General features: G+C 40.6%; 1 protein-coding gene across 2 annotated transcripts in view; it reads left to right on the top strand.

Annotated features, from left to right (window-relative positions):
- Positions 1-14237, top strand: part of CROCC (ciliary rootlet coiled-coil, rootletin) — a 435495-nt gene that overhangs the window by 223038 nt on the left and 198220 nt on the right. For both annotated transcript variants that reach the window (XM_085608590.1, XM_085608589.1), the window contains one exon: positions 6316-6475. In XM_085608590.1, the coding sequence (XP_085464716.1) occupies positions 6316-6475 (160 nt within the window). The remainder of the gene's footprint in view (positions 1-6315; positions 6476-14237) is intronic.

Genomic DNA, 14237 nt, shown 5'->3' with positions numbered 1-14237 from the left:
CATCCTCTACTAGCCCAGGAATGATCATCTTACCCACCTCATAGCACCCTGGGCTCCGTGCAAGATCATGATTCCTATCCTATCCTCTAGCACCTCAGGCAACGGGCAAGATCTTCATGCCTTCTACTAGTGGTAGACATTCTCATTTATACTTCTTATCACTGTTTGGCTGTGTTACAAGACTTCACATGCTAACACCCTAATTCCCCCCCGACCAGGGACAGCAAGATACTCCCTTTGAGCACCATTTAAGAACAATGATGTGCCTAAAAGGAAGCCCTTTACAATAACCATATGCGGATGATGTGTTAATGATTGCACTGTTTTTGCTGTCTGTCTTTGGGACTAAGGGCCTATTTAAGAGTTTGGCATACAGGTTTCCCCGTCACAAAAGTAACTGATATCCCTTCTGCCTTATTACAAGTGTCATAGAATATAATGCACTTGTAATAAGGCAAGCTTGATATCTGTCATGTTTGTGATGGGGTAACCTGTCCACCACAATCTCATTAAGTCCCCAAGTCATACAGGAAGTCCAGAGCCCATATTGTTTGTAAGAAATTGGATTATTGTTTGGAGTTAGTGGCTACCCACCTCACAGAATAACCACAAACCTTGTAAGAGTGAACCCTCAAAGTAATGTTTATTAACCTGAGCTCAACCCTTGGTAGCTTTGGAAAAGAGCAGATGGGCATAGCTTAGAGTAATGTGTAAAGCATTTCTGCAGTTTCAAAACAGTTATAGAGTCAAAATGTATAGCTATAAAAAATCCCTAGTCGAATTAGAAAAATAGAGTATAATTTATTAAACAACATAAAACCAAAATGCCAAAGTCCAATTAGAGGCAATGGACATATGATTTTGTTTTATGTAGAAATAGCGCCACTAAGCACAAAGTGCAAATGATAATCAGTGGTTGCCGTAGAACGAGACTTAGACGTATTTTGCGGCTGACCTTGATAAAGCATGGATCGGATACACCAACCAGGTTCGCCCTGGTCAAAGATGTTACCTTCTGACGTAGCTCTTTAAGTCCCAATCCACCACAGGAGGGCCCTCAGCACCCCAGGCGAAGCACTGAGAGACTCACAGGATGTCAGGCAGAGGCCCAATCTCCGGCTAGTGGCTCCTATTCAGCTGGAAGTTGCAGGAAATGCCTTTCATAGCTTGTTTCATTATAGCTTCAAAAAGAGGTCAGCCTTATGACCCTTGGAGTCCAGTTGTTTGTCCTGAGTATAAAAGGAAGCAGGTCCAGTTCCTCAGGGCTCCTCTCAGGTAACAGACAGCAGGTCTAGTTCTCTTCTATTCTTCCTCAGGTCCAGGAGAATTCTAAAATGGGTGACTGGATGTGCTACATTTATGCCTGGCACACAAGCTATTAGGTAGGAATGACTCTTGGGCACACCTTAACCAATGAGGTAAACGTTCCCAGGGCCAACCCCACCCACTTTGGGCATTTTAAAGATAAATGTTAAAAATCTTCAACTACACTAAACTCGAGGTCTGGGAGCTGGGGTATGTGTGGGAAGTGACTATGGTAATCCTAGTGTCCTCCTACACCTAATACTATAATCCAGTAAGTGGCTGCCACTGTACACCCAATAAATCCAGAGACAGAAGTCTAGTGGACAAAACAGGGTTCATCGGTAACCAGACAGTGAATACACAAGAATTGCTTTGCTATCCTGTTATACTCCTTTTAAGTGCGCCCCAAAATGTAAACCCAGCAGACCTGTCAAGCAGGACTTGACACTGCAATATGAAAAATTATACTCACAGCCCCATCCTGCATTTTCTGGGAGATTCAGTGGAGTCATCTCTGCCCATTCAGGTCAGTTTATTGTATGATCCTGGGAAGCATTTTTCACCTTTTTCTCACCTATTAAGGTGCTAATCATTGGCTGGGAGAAGCCTGAGAGCAAATGCAAGTTAGCCTGCAGGAACTTCATGCAGAGAGAAGGTAACTTTCCTAAAGTTAAGTTTCTTTAATATTTATTAAAAATCCAACTTCACACTTGAAATGTATTTTTAATAACTATTAAAAATAGTTGTTTAATTATTTTTATAGTTTATATATTCCTGCGATACAGTATTAGGATTGTAATCTGTTCTCTGGTTTTCAAAATAGGACAACTAGGCCTTCCATAGTAAAAAAAAAAGCTTTTGGTTGCTAATCACTATAAGGACATGCTAACATTACATTTCTACATGTGCTACTTTTAAGTACCATGCAGCCTGACTTGTTGGCAACAATGCCTACTTAGGGATGACTTATTGATATGTAAAATTGAGGTTTTGACTTGTCAAAAAAGTTTATTTCAACAGGTCAAATTGCATTTTTGCACTGCCGCAGCTCCGTCTACAGAGGGTAGGCCTGAAGCTATGTTTTACACCGCCATTATGGTGGATGGCACAATAGTGACATTTAACTTACAGTACCATATACTGGGGTCTTTATATCGAAGTTAAGTATACCAATTAGGAATCTGTCAGTTCAACCATGTTTAAAGATGGAGCACAGGCACTTTACCACTGGTTAACAGGTTAAAGTGCACAGAGTTCTAAAGCCAGCAAAAGGCAAAAAAATACTGTGACCACGCAGAAAAGGCTGTTTCCTACAATGATGCGCCATGGTGCATAAGAAGTCAATGTAAACTTGATTCTATGGTGCTAAAAGATGTGATAAGAAACCTTTCATGTACTACCTCTCCATTTCACTAGTCCAAGTGATGAAGAGAGAAAGCTAAACACCTCTTACAAGAGAGTCAACAAGCTAACCTCATTCACTACTAAAATGGCTGTCTTCTTGGCATTCTGGAACTATAGCACAGGATGAAAGCACTAATCCCTTTTTTCGCATGACAAAACAAAGTCAAAATTACCTTCAAGAACGGTCAAACAAAAGCTAACCAGTTCATCAAGACATCTGCCGACATGGAACAAAAGTTCTATCTAAAGACACAAAACTGAGGTAGAAGGGATGTGTAAAGCCAAACTTGAGACCTGATCCAGCGGTAATTTCACGGTAATTCCTCAATGCAAAACCTCATTTACCTTTAATTTACCGCTGTAAAGGTACTGGACCCTTGTCACTGTATATTACCTTCAGGAGACTTTACATAAACATTGAAAAATCAAAAATGCATTTAATATTTAAGCCAATAAAGAGAGTTGTGAGTATAGGTTTTTATTTTCTTAGTTAAAAGTGAAGTTTTTCTGACCCTTTATTCATTAGCAAATATCAAGCAAGTTACAGAATTTGGAAATTAGGAAAAATAGCATTAATACAGAACATATTACAGTCTGCTTATAAGCATCACATGTAGAAAAGAAAATGTGGTGCGAAATGTCACTCAAAACTCTTAAGAGTTTCTAAAAAAAAAGAGTGAGTCTTGCAAGACTAATCAATAATTAATTGATGGCAAAAATCTCCCCTAAAGAGAAATAAATGCATAGGACAAATAAATCTTTTCAATACTAATTAATCTAGTCAAAGCATAAACTTAAAATTGTATGCATCTAAATCCCAACCTTCTATCGGCTGCATTTCTCTGCCCTGGTCTGTTCAAGTCTGCATCTCTGTGCTTTACAAAGAGGCGCTGCTCCTGAAAAGGCCCCTCCTTTACAGACCACAGAGGAATGTGATCTGACTTGGCAAAAATATGACGTGCAAGGACTCTCTGACAAATATGAGCAAAAGGCCCCCCACCTCCCTCTGTTTCTCCTCGGACGCAATATCCACCCAGGCTGCACCCGCGACGATCATGTACCTAACCCATATGATGTCTGGCCTCATCTGCTGCCTCTCTTCTCTCCTCAAGCTAAGGCTTAAGGCCTAAGGCTAACACGCCCCCTATGGGGTCGTTATTTAAACTCTATTTCTTGGCAGACTACACTAATAATGTTGCAGTTTTCAGTAAAGCTTGCACTGATTGGTTAGCATAGATGGCATGAGCATCTCACCATCCTGTTCTCATTGCAAATCCGGTTTTAACAAAAGAAGCGTTAATGATAAATATAATCATATATTTCAGCAACAATTAATAGGAAAAAATGTTTCAGTCCAGTTTCCTCCATCCGGTGACATTGCACGCAGGATAAGCACATTCCACAAACACTGGTACATTGGCAGGACTACAAGAATTTACAGGTCACAGTGGCTTGACCAGGTCTTCACTTGAGGCAAGCTAGTATAATCTGAGCATGCTCTCAAATTCAGCACAATTCTCAGCCTTGCTGGATTCACCGGCAGCTATTTTATCTTAGGCCCAAAAATAAAACAAACACACACCAAAATAGTATTAATTTACGAAATAGAACCCATTCTGTTTACCTCCCCCATACTAATACCTTGTATTATTTTTCCTAGCAAAAGCTATTAGTTTAAAGCAGCTTTACTATTATTTGTGCACAACATGCAAAAATGTGAATGTACAACATAGCATAAAACATACACCAGTGCAAATTTTCAAAGCGCACAGTTAATACATACTCATAGCAACATGCTCTAATGCTTTTCATGCAAAATGCTTTAGCCCCACGTGTAGTGATGGTGCATGGTTAATTTAATACACATTATAAAAAGATGTGTTATGAACTGAATATGCATTGTTAAAATATGCAACAAAGCCAAAGTCTCTTAAAACAGGAATAGGGAGTGTAGATTACAAGGAAAATTAGCTGGGAAGAGAGAACACATTAAATGATTATCTTCACAGCTAAAGAGGCCACTAAAATCACGAGTTTTCTCTACACTGCAAAAACACATGTTAATTCAGCACAAGCATTTCAGACTGAAAGCATTTACCAGGCCTCATTTCATGTCTTTCATTTTGAATGCACCAAAGTGCACCTTTTAAAAAGCATTTGACTAGGCCTCATTTCATAATCTCATGTGCCATGTGTTTTCCACTTGCACCAAAATGCGTGTCATTTTAAATGCAGTCTGTCTGAAGCACAAAAATAAAGCAGTGTCTAATCTTGATGAAATCTAGCTCTATCAGACCTGATTTCTAAACCAAAGTTCGTAACCTGCCTTTTTACTGCATCTCTCTTCTTGGAGACATGTTAAATTGTGGCAATTCTCGTGAAAAGCAAATTGGTATTTTATACCCTTCCGAGGAGCAAGGCAATGATTCGCTGTGTCACTTTCCCCAAGATAAATAACAACGACACCAATGTTCTACCAGTTATTTCTTCAGTTAGAGAGGACTGCAAAACCAAGAACAGGGACAGCTTAATTTGTTTATGAGTTTACATTGAGCTTGCAAGAAATAACCACAGACAAATGTGTGCTGAACATTCTTTTTGGTGGCCATACTTCACAAACAACTAAGGGTACCCTCAACAGATATATTCTAGGCGCAGGAAAGGGGAAAACTATCAACTCAACAATGAACATTCCTGCTAACCTGTATTTCTTCTCCAAAAGAATTAATTATACCACAAACAACTGACCCCACTTACTATTGCATTCTCTTGATTTAATTTCTCATCATTAATTTCATCATTTTAATGCATTACGTTATAAAATATATCAATCATTTAAACCGTTATCAGACATCACAGTAATCTTTCTCAACAGTAACCTCTTCCCTAGGAACTTTTATTGACCCAATTTAGTTCTTAACCACCTCAACCCTGAAGATTTTTTCCAATAAAAAGATGTTTCACCTTCACAGGTAAGCACTGCAGGCAATTATATTTCATAGCATGTGAATTTATGTACAGTCCTATGCTGGAGTAGGGAATGTTACTTACCTTTGACAAGTCTTCTACAGCATTGATATATTTCAATGGTTCAGATGTGACCTCCTTTCCTAACCAGTGGGACTTTTAGAGAATGTCACTTCCCCCTTTTCCATGCCCTAAAAGTGGAAAATGGCTTCAGAAGGCGTAGCTTAATGACAGTCCTCTTGGTGGCTCATAGAGAAGAGCCCAAAGGCTAAAGATGGAGTGTTGAAGTGAAAAGGTTTATGTTCTACTGTGTTATTAATGTAATAAGAAATCCTACCTGGGTGATGGAGGCTATTTCATAGCTTGTGAATCTATTTAAGATGCCAATGCTGGAGAAGATTTGATATAGGTAAGCAGCTTTTCCTTCTAGTATATACAAGCCGAGTATGCCTTTTAGCACCTTTGGAATATATGCTTGAAATCCAATAAACCCTTAGCTTGCATTGACAGGATAAAGGCAGGAATCCACCTAGTCCTGTGTGCAGCTATAATCTCCATAGGAAACATGTAACCAGTGCAGTTTCTAACTTACCCTCTATTCCCACCCCTTTTAATTTGTGTGCACACCTCTTTTGTCAGCCTGAAGCGAGCCAATGAGGAAAAGGAACAGAAGCTATCCATCTTGGAGGAAGCAAGGCTAGTGGTTGAAAAGGAGGCGACTGATTTGCGGTCCAGCCTACGGGAGGTAGAAAAGTCACGCCTAGAAGCTCGTAGGGAGCTACAGGAACTAAGGCGGCAGGTAAGGTTCAGAAACATTTCTAGATTAACTAAATCACAAGTTAGGCGTGCATATGTTGAAATGGCAGTTAAGTAGCATTGATATGTTCATGAGCTAGGAGGCTGCTTGAGGCCTGTGGACAACTACAACAGATTAGTAAGTCCATGGCAGAGCTTAGCTCAGGCCGTGCCAGCCCAGGTGAGTCCACAGTTTTCTTGCCATGTGCTGCATCACCAGATATGGGTTCCAGGTAGGGGGAAGAACTAAGCAACTAAGTAAGATTTACAGGGAGTTGCAAGAGCGAGAGATGAGTCCACACACTACCTCTGTTTTCAGCATGACATCTGTGCACATGGGTGGTTGTGGGTTAAGACCTGTTTTGCATTGACAATGTGGAGTGCTGCATGAGGTAGCTGTTTTCTATGCTTTTTATATTTGTGTGGTCTGCTTATTAAGTCCCGGGACTATCAGTTACTGGGCAGTATTTGTGATGGGTACTGTTGTTTTCCATTTATGACCTAGCACCACCAGTACGGATACACTTATATTGCATAACAACATTCTGCTTTTGCGTTCTCTATGGCAGTAGCAAAGTCGAACTTCGAACTATTATTCTTTTTAGCAGTGGTCACATGCTAAAAAAGAGCACGAGTCAGTACGCCCCAGTGAATATCCAGTTGGCGCAACAAATATTTGAAGACTAGAACTGTCTTCCTCGATATGTAGAATAGGACTACTCAACAATGAAGTGCAAAAACAGAAGGTGCTAGCACCTTCGGGGCCAAGAAGCAACCCGAAAGTAATTTATAAAATTTGCATGGTTTGTGCTAGATTTTCCAGTGCATTGAGCCCTATTGCAGATGTTTTTCCCTTTTCATGAAGACACCCACCAGCAGGGTCCTGTCACTGGCAAATGTCAAATCAGGAAGTATCAAAATGGCCACCTTGAGAGTAACAACTCATTCTGCTTCCGGAGATCACAAGCTGAACTCCTTTATACCGACTGACCACATTTCTAACAAACTAATTCTGCTCCTTATACTCAGCATCTTTTAAATATTCAGCTAACAGCTACTGATTTTCATTTTACATGCTATTTAAAGACGTATCAAAGGAACAAATAAAAGGAGAGTGCCATCTCAACCTGACAAGGAGGGAGCGGTAGCTGATTACTGAGGACAAAAAGTGACATTTACTTCCTGTTCCCACATCTAGCAGCTCTCGTGGTCCCCTGTTGAAAGGAAGTAGCCTGGCAGAGAATCTCTATGGAACGGACAGTTGCCAGAAACCTGACATGATCAATGAGGCTTGAACCTCCCAAAAACACTACTTCTCAGCTTCTCAGAGCAATACGTCCATCAGGGATTGGAGTGCTGTGGCTCGAGGATGCTATCCAAGTGGCCTGCGATAAAAAAAGAGCTGAGAGGTTTCAAACCACATCGGGAGACCTGAAAGAAACCATCAGGATATATCTTCTCAGTCTGATCTCATTCTTGATTTTCCTCTTAATATCCTCTTGGGCTGTATCTGTTCTTCCAGGATTGGTGATGGTGGTATTCTTTCTTCAGTGCACCACTGAAATTCATTAAAACCCAAAGGAGTTGTGAACAAATTTTGGGGCCTGGCACGTAAATCTAAGTTTCTGAAACACAAGTGCCTTTTTTTAAATTACCACATCCAACGATTACTTGGTGAACCACAAAGAAGGTCTATACCTGATAGCTATTGCGCCTGTCATGTTACAGTGTACACGGAAAACATCACAACCATAAATCCAGGAAGGAAAGTTACATTTTTCTGCTCCTTTTACCCTGATTTATGTCATAGTATGGCAGTAATCAAATATGATTTGAGAGTATTCTTTCCCTAGGAAAAGCCATTGCTTTCCCTCACATTCCTTCGGGTCTCTAGTTGAAAAATATTAATTCTAGTACTGGTCACAATAGTTTCCTTAACAGTAAAGACAAACCAGCAACTGCCACTGCGGGCTTTAACACAACTTGATGCCACTGCTAACTCTTCAGTTGACAGTTGGTTTTATCCAAAGGCTTAAAAATGCTTTATTGTTCCTGGGACCAGTGATTGAGGTTGCGACACATAAGAAGTAGAAATCGCTCCCATCAGGCATCTGCAATTCTGAACTACACCTTCAAGCTTACCCCTCTCTTTATCTTCTAAACTGTATACCTCTACTGGTAAAAACAAGGCACCTTCATCTTCCTCGTCTTACCAGCCACTTTTGTACTTCTTCTTAGTCTCTACATTTCCTCCCTCTATTTGTTTGGACCAGATATCTCTTTCATCAATGATTAAGTAAACTAGCTTCCTTTGTCTTTACCCTCTTTATTTTCCAATATTGCTATGATCATGTGGTTACTACTTCAGTCAAGCACAACCTAAAGCTCTTGCTGTTTTGCTATTACATCAAGTTTCGAATCACTGAGCTGATCAGCTGCCCTTGCTTAAGCTATGGTCTTTCAATAGCTTACCAGAAGACAGACTGTTCGCCTGATTTTAGGGCATATTAAAAATGCCTGATATAGCCCTATCTCCTATGCAAATATTGATGTTTCTTTCTATAGTTTTGCGTCCTTAGAGGTCATGCTATCTCAGATATCTACTCTAGGTTCCTAAAACCCTGCTTGAAATGTTTGACCTTCTGATTGTCGCTTGTCCTTTTTTCTTAGAAAGACCCTCTCCTTAACTTTCAATTTCAGCATGCCTACCCTCGTAGCAGATCCTATAAAGGCTGGGGATAGTATCCTTCAGAGCACATGACAAATCACAATAACCAACAATAACCACTGAATTAATTACTAACCTTGGGTTCCTGAGCAATGTTCTGCCCAGCATAAAACACATCAATGCCTCGTTGGGGTATTAAGCACTAAATAAGTACAATTACAATGTATTACCTCTGGGCAATTTCTATTCTACTCCTTCATTCAATAATTTTTGGCCTCTTTTCTCTCCCATATCCAGTGCAGCTGCACTGGGACATGGCCCTGTAGATTTTATCCATTCACCTACTGCTATCTATCATGGCCCTGTAGATTATATCCAGTCATCTACTGCTATCCATCATGGCCATGTAGATTTTATTCAACCATCTACTGCTATCGATCATGGCCCTGTAGATTTTATCCAATCATCTACTGCTATCTATTATGGCCCTGTAGATTTTATCCAGTCATCGCTGCTATTTATAATGGCCCTCTAGATGTTATCCAATCATCTACTGCTATCTGTCATGGCCCTGTAGATGTTATCCAATCATCTACTGCTAACTATCATGGCCCTGTAGATTTTATCCAGTCATCGCTGCTATTTATCATGGCCCTGTAGATGTTATCCAGTCATTTACTCCTATCTGTCATGGCCGTGTAGATTTTCTTCAGTCCCCTAATGCCATCTGTCATTTGTTTCACAATTTTTCTACAAATTTGTCTGACAACTCTTGCACGGCACTAATTTCATACTGTAGGGTTCTGTCCCCCTCATTAGCTTACCCCTCGGCTCCATTCCCTGCCAGTTTCTTTCTCCCTCCGTCAAGTTCATTCTCTTGAAGGTGTTAAACAACATGCACTCACTGCCCTACTTCACCAAGAAAGTAGCCCCTTTAGACTTTTGATAATCCTGGTGGTTGCAGCCTCTTCTGATACCAGTTTCCCGGTTATACTGCTATCCTCAGTTTCTTCTCTGTAGTAGTACTGAACTCGTCAGGGTTCTCCCCCTTCCCTTTCTGACAAAATCCCCTTCCTTGAGGTCTCTCACCCTGGACAGAGATGGCCAACTCATCACCTTTTCATTATGTGTCTTTCAAAGAACATGAACCTATTTATTCCCATTTTACCGACAGAAATTCTAAAATAGCACTCTTCCTAAGCTTGGAAAGGCATTCAAAAGGGGGCCTATTACAAACCACTAGTGCTTCAACAAAATGCACTACATTCATTCTCTGACTTTGCTTCTCTTTCATTCAACATCTTTCTTCCTTAATGTTTGGACTTTTTTCAAAAAATAAGACTGTTAAAAACTGATGGAGGCCTAGGAGGCAATCATAAAAACAAATGCTCCTGTGAATCCGTAAATTCATACTAATTCTCCTTGGAACTGTCACATAGAACAAAACCTTCTATTTTTGCATAATCTTTTATCCATTAGGGAATGACTCTACATCTCCAGAACACTTAAACAATTTCCTAACTTCCATACTATTCCAATACTTAATTAGTATACCTGTAGATTTTAACATTCCTTAGACCATCACTAAAAACCCTCTCACTTTCAGTTTATCGAAAATATATTCTTAATATGGCTTACCTCCTTTGCAACTCACTGCAAGTGCAAGTCTCGATCTGATCATAGACTTCCAGGATACTATAAACATTGAAAAACACATTTAACTAGACTTGTCGGACCACTTAGCCATTACCTTTTACACTGTCAATTTAGAATTCTGTGCAAATAATTAAAGTAACCGATTAACATTTAGTGAAGACGCATAAAGAACATCTCCCATACTGTACTGTTCAAAAACCTCAGCTCCTTTACTTCCAACCTAAGTAGTCTTCATGATACAGAAGATCTGTCCAACTAATGCAAAACTGCACCAGTAACCATTATGAACAAACCAGCCCCACTCACACTCATACCTGTCAAAGAAAGAGCCTTCAATGCTAGTGACAACAAATAACCTTACATCAGTAAACGAGAAACTATAAAATGTGATAAAGCATGTGGAGACCGTTACAAACTGCTGAATCTTAACCAGCCTTAAAACACATTCACATGGACATGATTATCAACACAAACATAAATCATTGAAGAGAACAACTCCATAAAGCAGCCAAGAGCCTCAAAGTTCTGTTCCAGATAATCAAACCAAATCTGAAATCCAAATATCCCTGCGTCTTTGACGATTGCTAACAGAATTGTCAACTTCTTCGAACAGAAAATCTCCAATTTTCTCAAAGAACTAAAAAATACAAATTGACCTCAGAAATTCCACCAAGATTGTCATCCTTCAACAATCTCGACCGCCAATATTTATTGAAAATATTCAATGAAACCTTCAGCCTGTGTTGATGACCACATTCAGAGTCATTATATTATCTGCTTAAAATAATGCCTATTTACCCCTTTTCTGAAGAAACCCAGCCGTTACTTTCAGGACTTCCAAAATCTTAGACCAGTAACCAAATTGACCTTCTTTGGAACAGTAGTTGTAAAGACTGTTTCCATACAACTACTGGCTCATATTTAAAAAAATAACCTCCTAAATGCTTATCAATTAGGAATTCATCCCAGTTGCAGCATGGAAACTACTGTTTGCACAGTACTGGATGGCATACTTAGAACCTTAGAAGGGGGTGACTCTTGTCTTCAGGGTATGCCAAACCCGTCTTCAGCATTTTATAGTATAAACCATGAAACTCTTCTCGCCATCTTATCCTCCAGAATAGGAACTGACGGTCATGTGCTGAAGTTGTTCTCTGCCTTTAATATCTCAGTTAGTTCAAATGGTTCATTAAGATCTTCTACTTCACAGTAAAGTGTGGTGAAACCCAGGGTTCAACATTATCCTTCTCCTTATTTAATCTATACATGGAAACTCTGAGTACTAGTTTTATGTAACTTACTGTTTTAAGTGGATCTCTTTGCTGTTCATGTGGTGAGGTCCATGCTAAATGAACACCACAATAAAATAAAATAAAAATGAGGTTGAGAACACTACACAGTCCTTATCCCAATTACCAAGTCGTTATTTTGCTTTGGGACACTAGCAGGAAGCCGGACGGAGCCCATTAAATTGTGTATACTTTCTTTAAAACTAAACAACTTCCTTTCATCAAGAGGAAGTACATATTCCCTTTCTTTCTGAATGATTCCAGTAGCTGGTAAAGGGGCCTGGTCAGAAAATGGTCAAAGTAGTTTTGTTTATTCAAGATGGACTGCTTGAACACCAGCTGCAATGTTTGATGGGTGGTGACCAGCACAATATACAGAAAAGCAGAGAGTATACGAAAAGTGGAGCAGGATGGAAAATGATTTAATAGTGAAGGACTCACTTGATGACTACAGAGGCCACATGCTGTCATATCCACAGATGATGAAGGCAACCTGCAAAGAAGTCTCCATTTTGTGCAGACTCACACACTGGGTGCCAGGGGACACCAGCAGACGGTTCCTTGGTCCCAAACACATTAAACGCACATTACTCCACACAGGACACACCAAATACTCAAAGGAAAGCAAGGACCACTGTTATGGTGAACTGGTGAGATAGCAGGCAGCCTATTCACGAGGAGTGCAGGTAAAAAATGCCTTCACTTTGAAGCAGCTGCCACAAAATGCCAGTGCTCTTATAACCCGATATGAGTTATTAGAAGACAACCTCAACGTTCAGTGGTTTTCACTTTGAAAGTACTCGCTGTCAGCAGAGCCTAATGTCTGCTGTCAAATGTCTCTTTTAAAATGTAGACCATGCCAGTGGATTTGCATTTTGTCATGTAACTGGAGGGAAACCAGAAAAAAATTAACAGAATGGCACAGCTTTTCCAGTCTACGCAAAGATGTCTTTCACAGTAGCTTTAGAGCATCTGTGTTTCAGAATTAGCTGTAGTGTGGTGAGTGAGAGGCTCGTTATTGTATTTAGAGGCTTGGAATGGATCCAGAGATGGCCTGAGCAGAGTTTGCAAAACTCCACTAAGTGACCCAAAAACTCCACCACATAACGTGGACTTTCGCAAGTGACTGAGTGTGTTATGTTGCACCATTTGGGCTGATTTTTTGCGCCGGGTGATTGTCCCGCAGTGTAAGATCAGTGCGAACTTCACAACACGCAGCACAAGAGGGGTTGCTTCCTTCGGCCTCTCGAGTAGATGTTCTACTCGAGCAGCAGCTTCCTCAATGCGAACGGAAGACTTCTCAACGTGAGCAGTAGCGACCATCCGCGACTGCATGCATTGAGAACTCTCATCGGAAGGTGGTCTGGAGCGAGGAAAAAAACTCCACTCCGCGTTCCGAACTCTGCACACTGCACAGAGTGGGAAAAACTCCTCAAACTCTGTGAGCGAAGTGGAATTTCACACTCAGGCCTCATCCAGAAACCAGAGGTGCATCACTGAGATCTTTGAATAAAATGAAACATAATACTGTGTAACTCCTATTCATGTTATAAGGCAATTAGATATGCACATCCTCTGGGTCCTCTGTGAAATCAATGTGGAACTGTGACTGTAATTAACTAGGGGGTGTTTTTTTAGATTGATTATGGGCTGTGGACATGTTGCATGGGGTTTTCACTGACCAAGCCGTGGAATCTGAACGTTCGAGGCATATGAGCTGTAGATCATATGCTTGTGCATAGATCGTCATCTAGTGTTGGGTCCGTATGTTTGCACTTTATTTTTCTTCGAAGAAGTCTTTCCAGTCACAAGGTAGGTGACTCCTCCCTTAGGTGATAGTGCGCATGGACATCGACTCCATTGTTAGATTGTTTTTTTGCGCCATCGGGTTCGGATGTGACTTTTTGCGCTCCGGTTAGGCACCGTTCCTTCGGGCCCCCTTCATCGCGCAATCCACTACCCTCGACGGTATTGTTTATCAATTGCGTTTCCCACTCTCTGCGTATCGTTTTGCTCTCGAAAATCTTCGATCAGAACATTTGTGGAAGGCCGTTGGACATGCCCGCGCAGGGATCGGTCGCAGCTGATGGAATGGACTCTTTTCAAGTTATGTCTAGGTTGTCGCGCTAAGGGTTTAACCTTTGCCTATCCCC

The sequence above is a fragment of the Triturus cristatus genome, chromosome 1_2, assembly GCF_964204655.1.
Source record: "Triturus cristatus chromosome 1_2, aTriCri1.1, whole genome shotgun sequence".
Classification (NCBI taxonomy): domain Eukaryota; kingdom Metazoa; phylum Chordata; class Amphibia; order Caudata; family Salamandridae; genus Triturus; species Triturus cristatus.
Note: the sequence above shows the minus strand (reverse complement) of the source record. Positions and strands in the feature narration are given on the sequence as shown.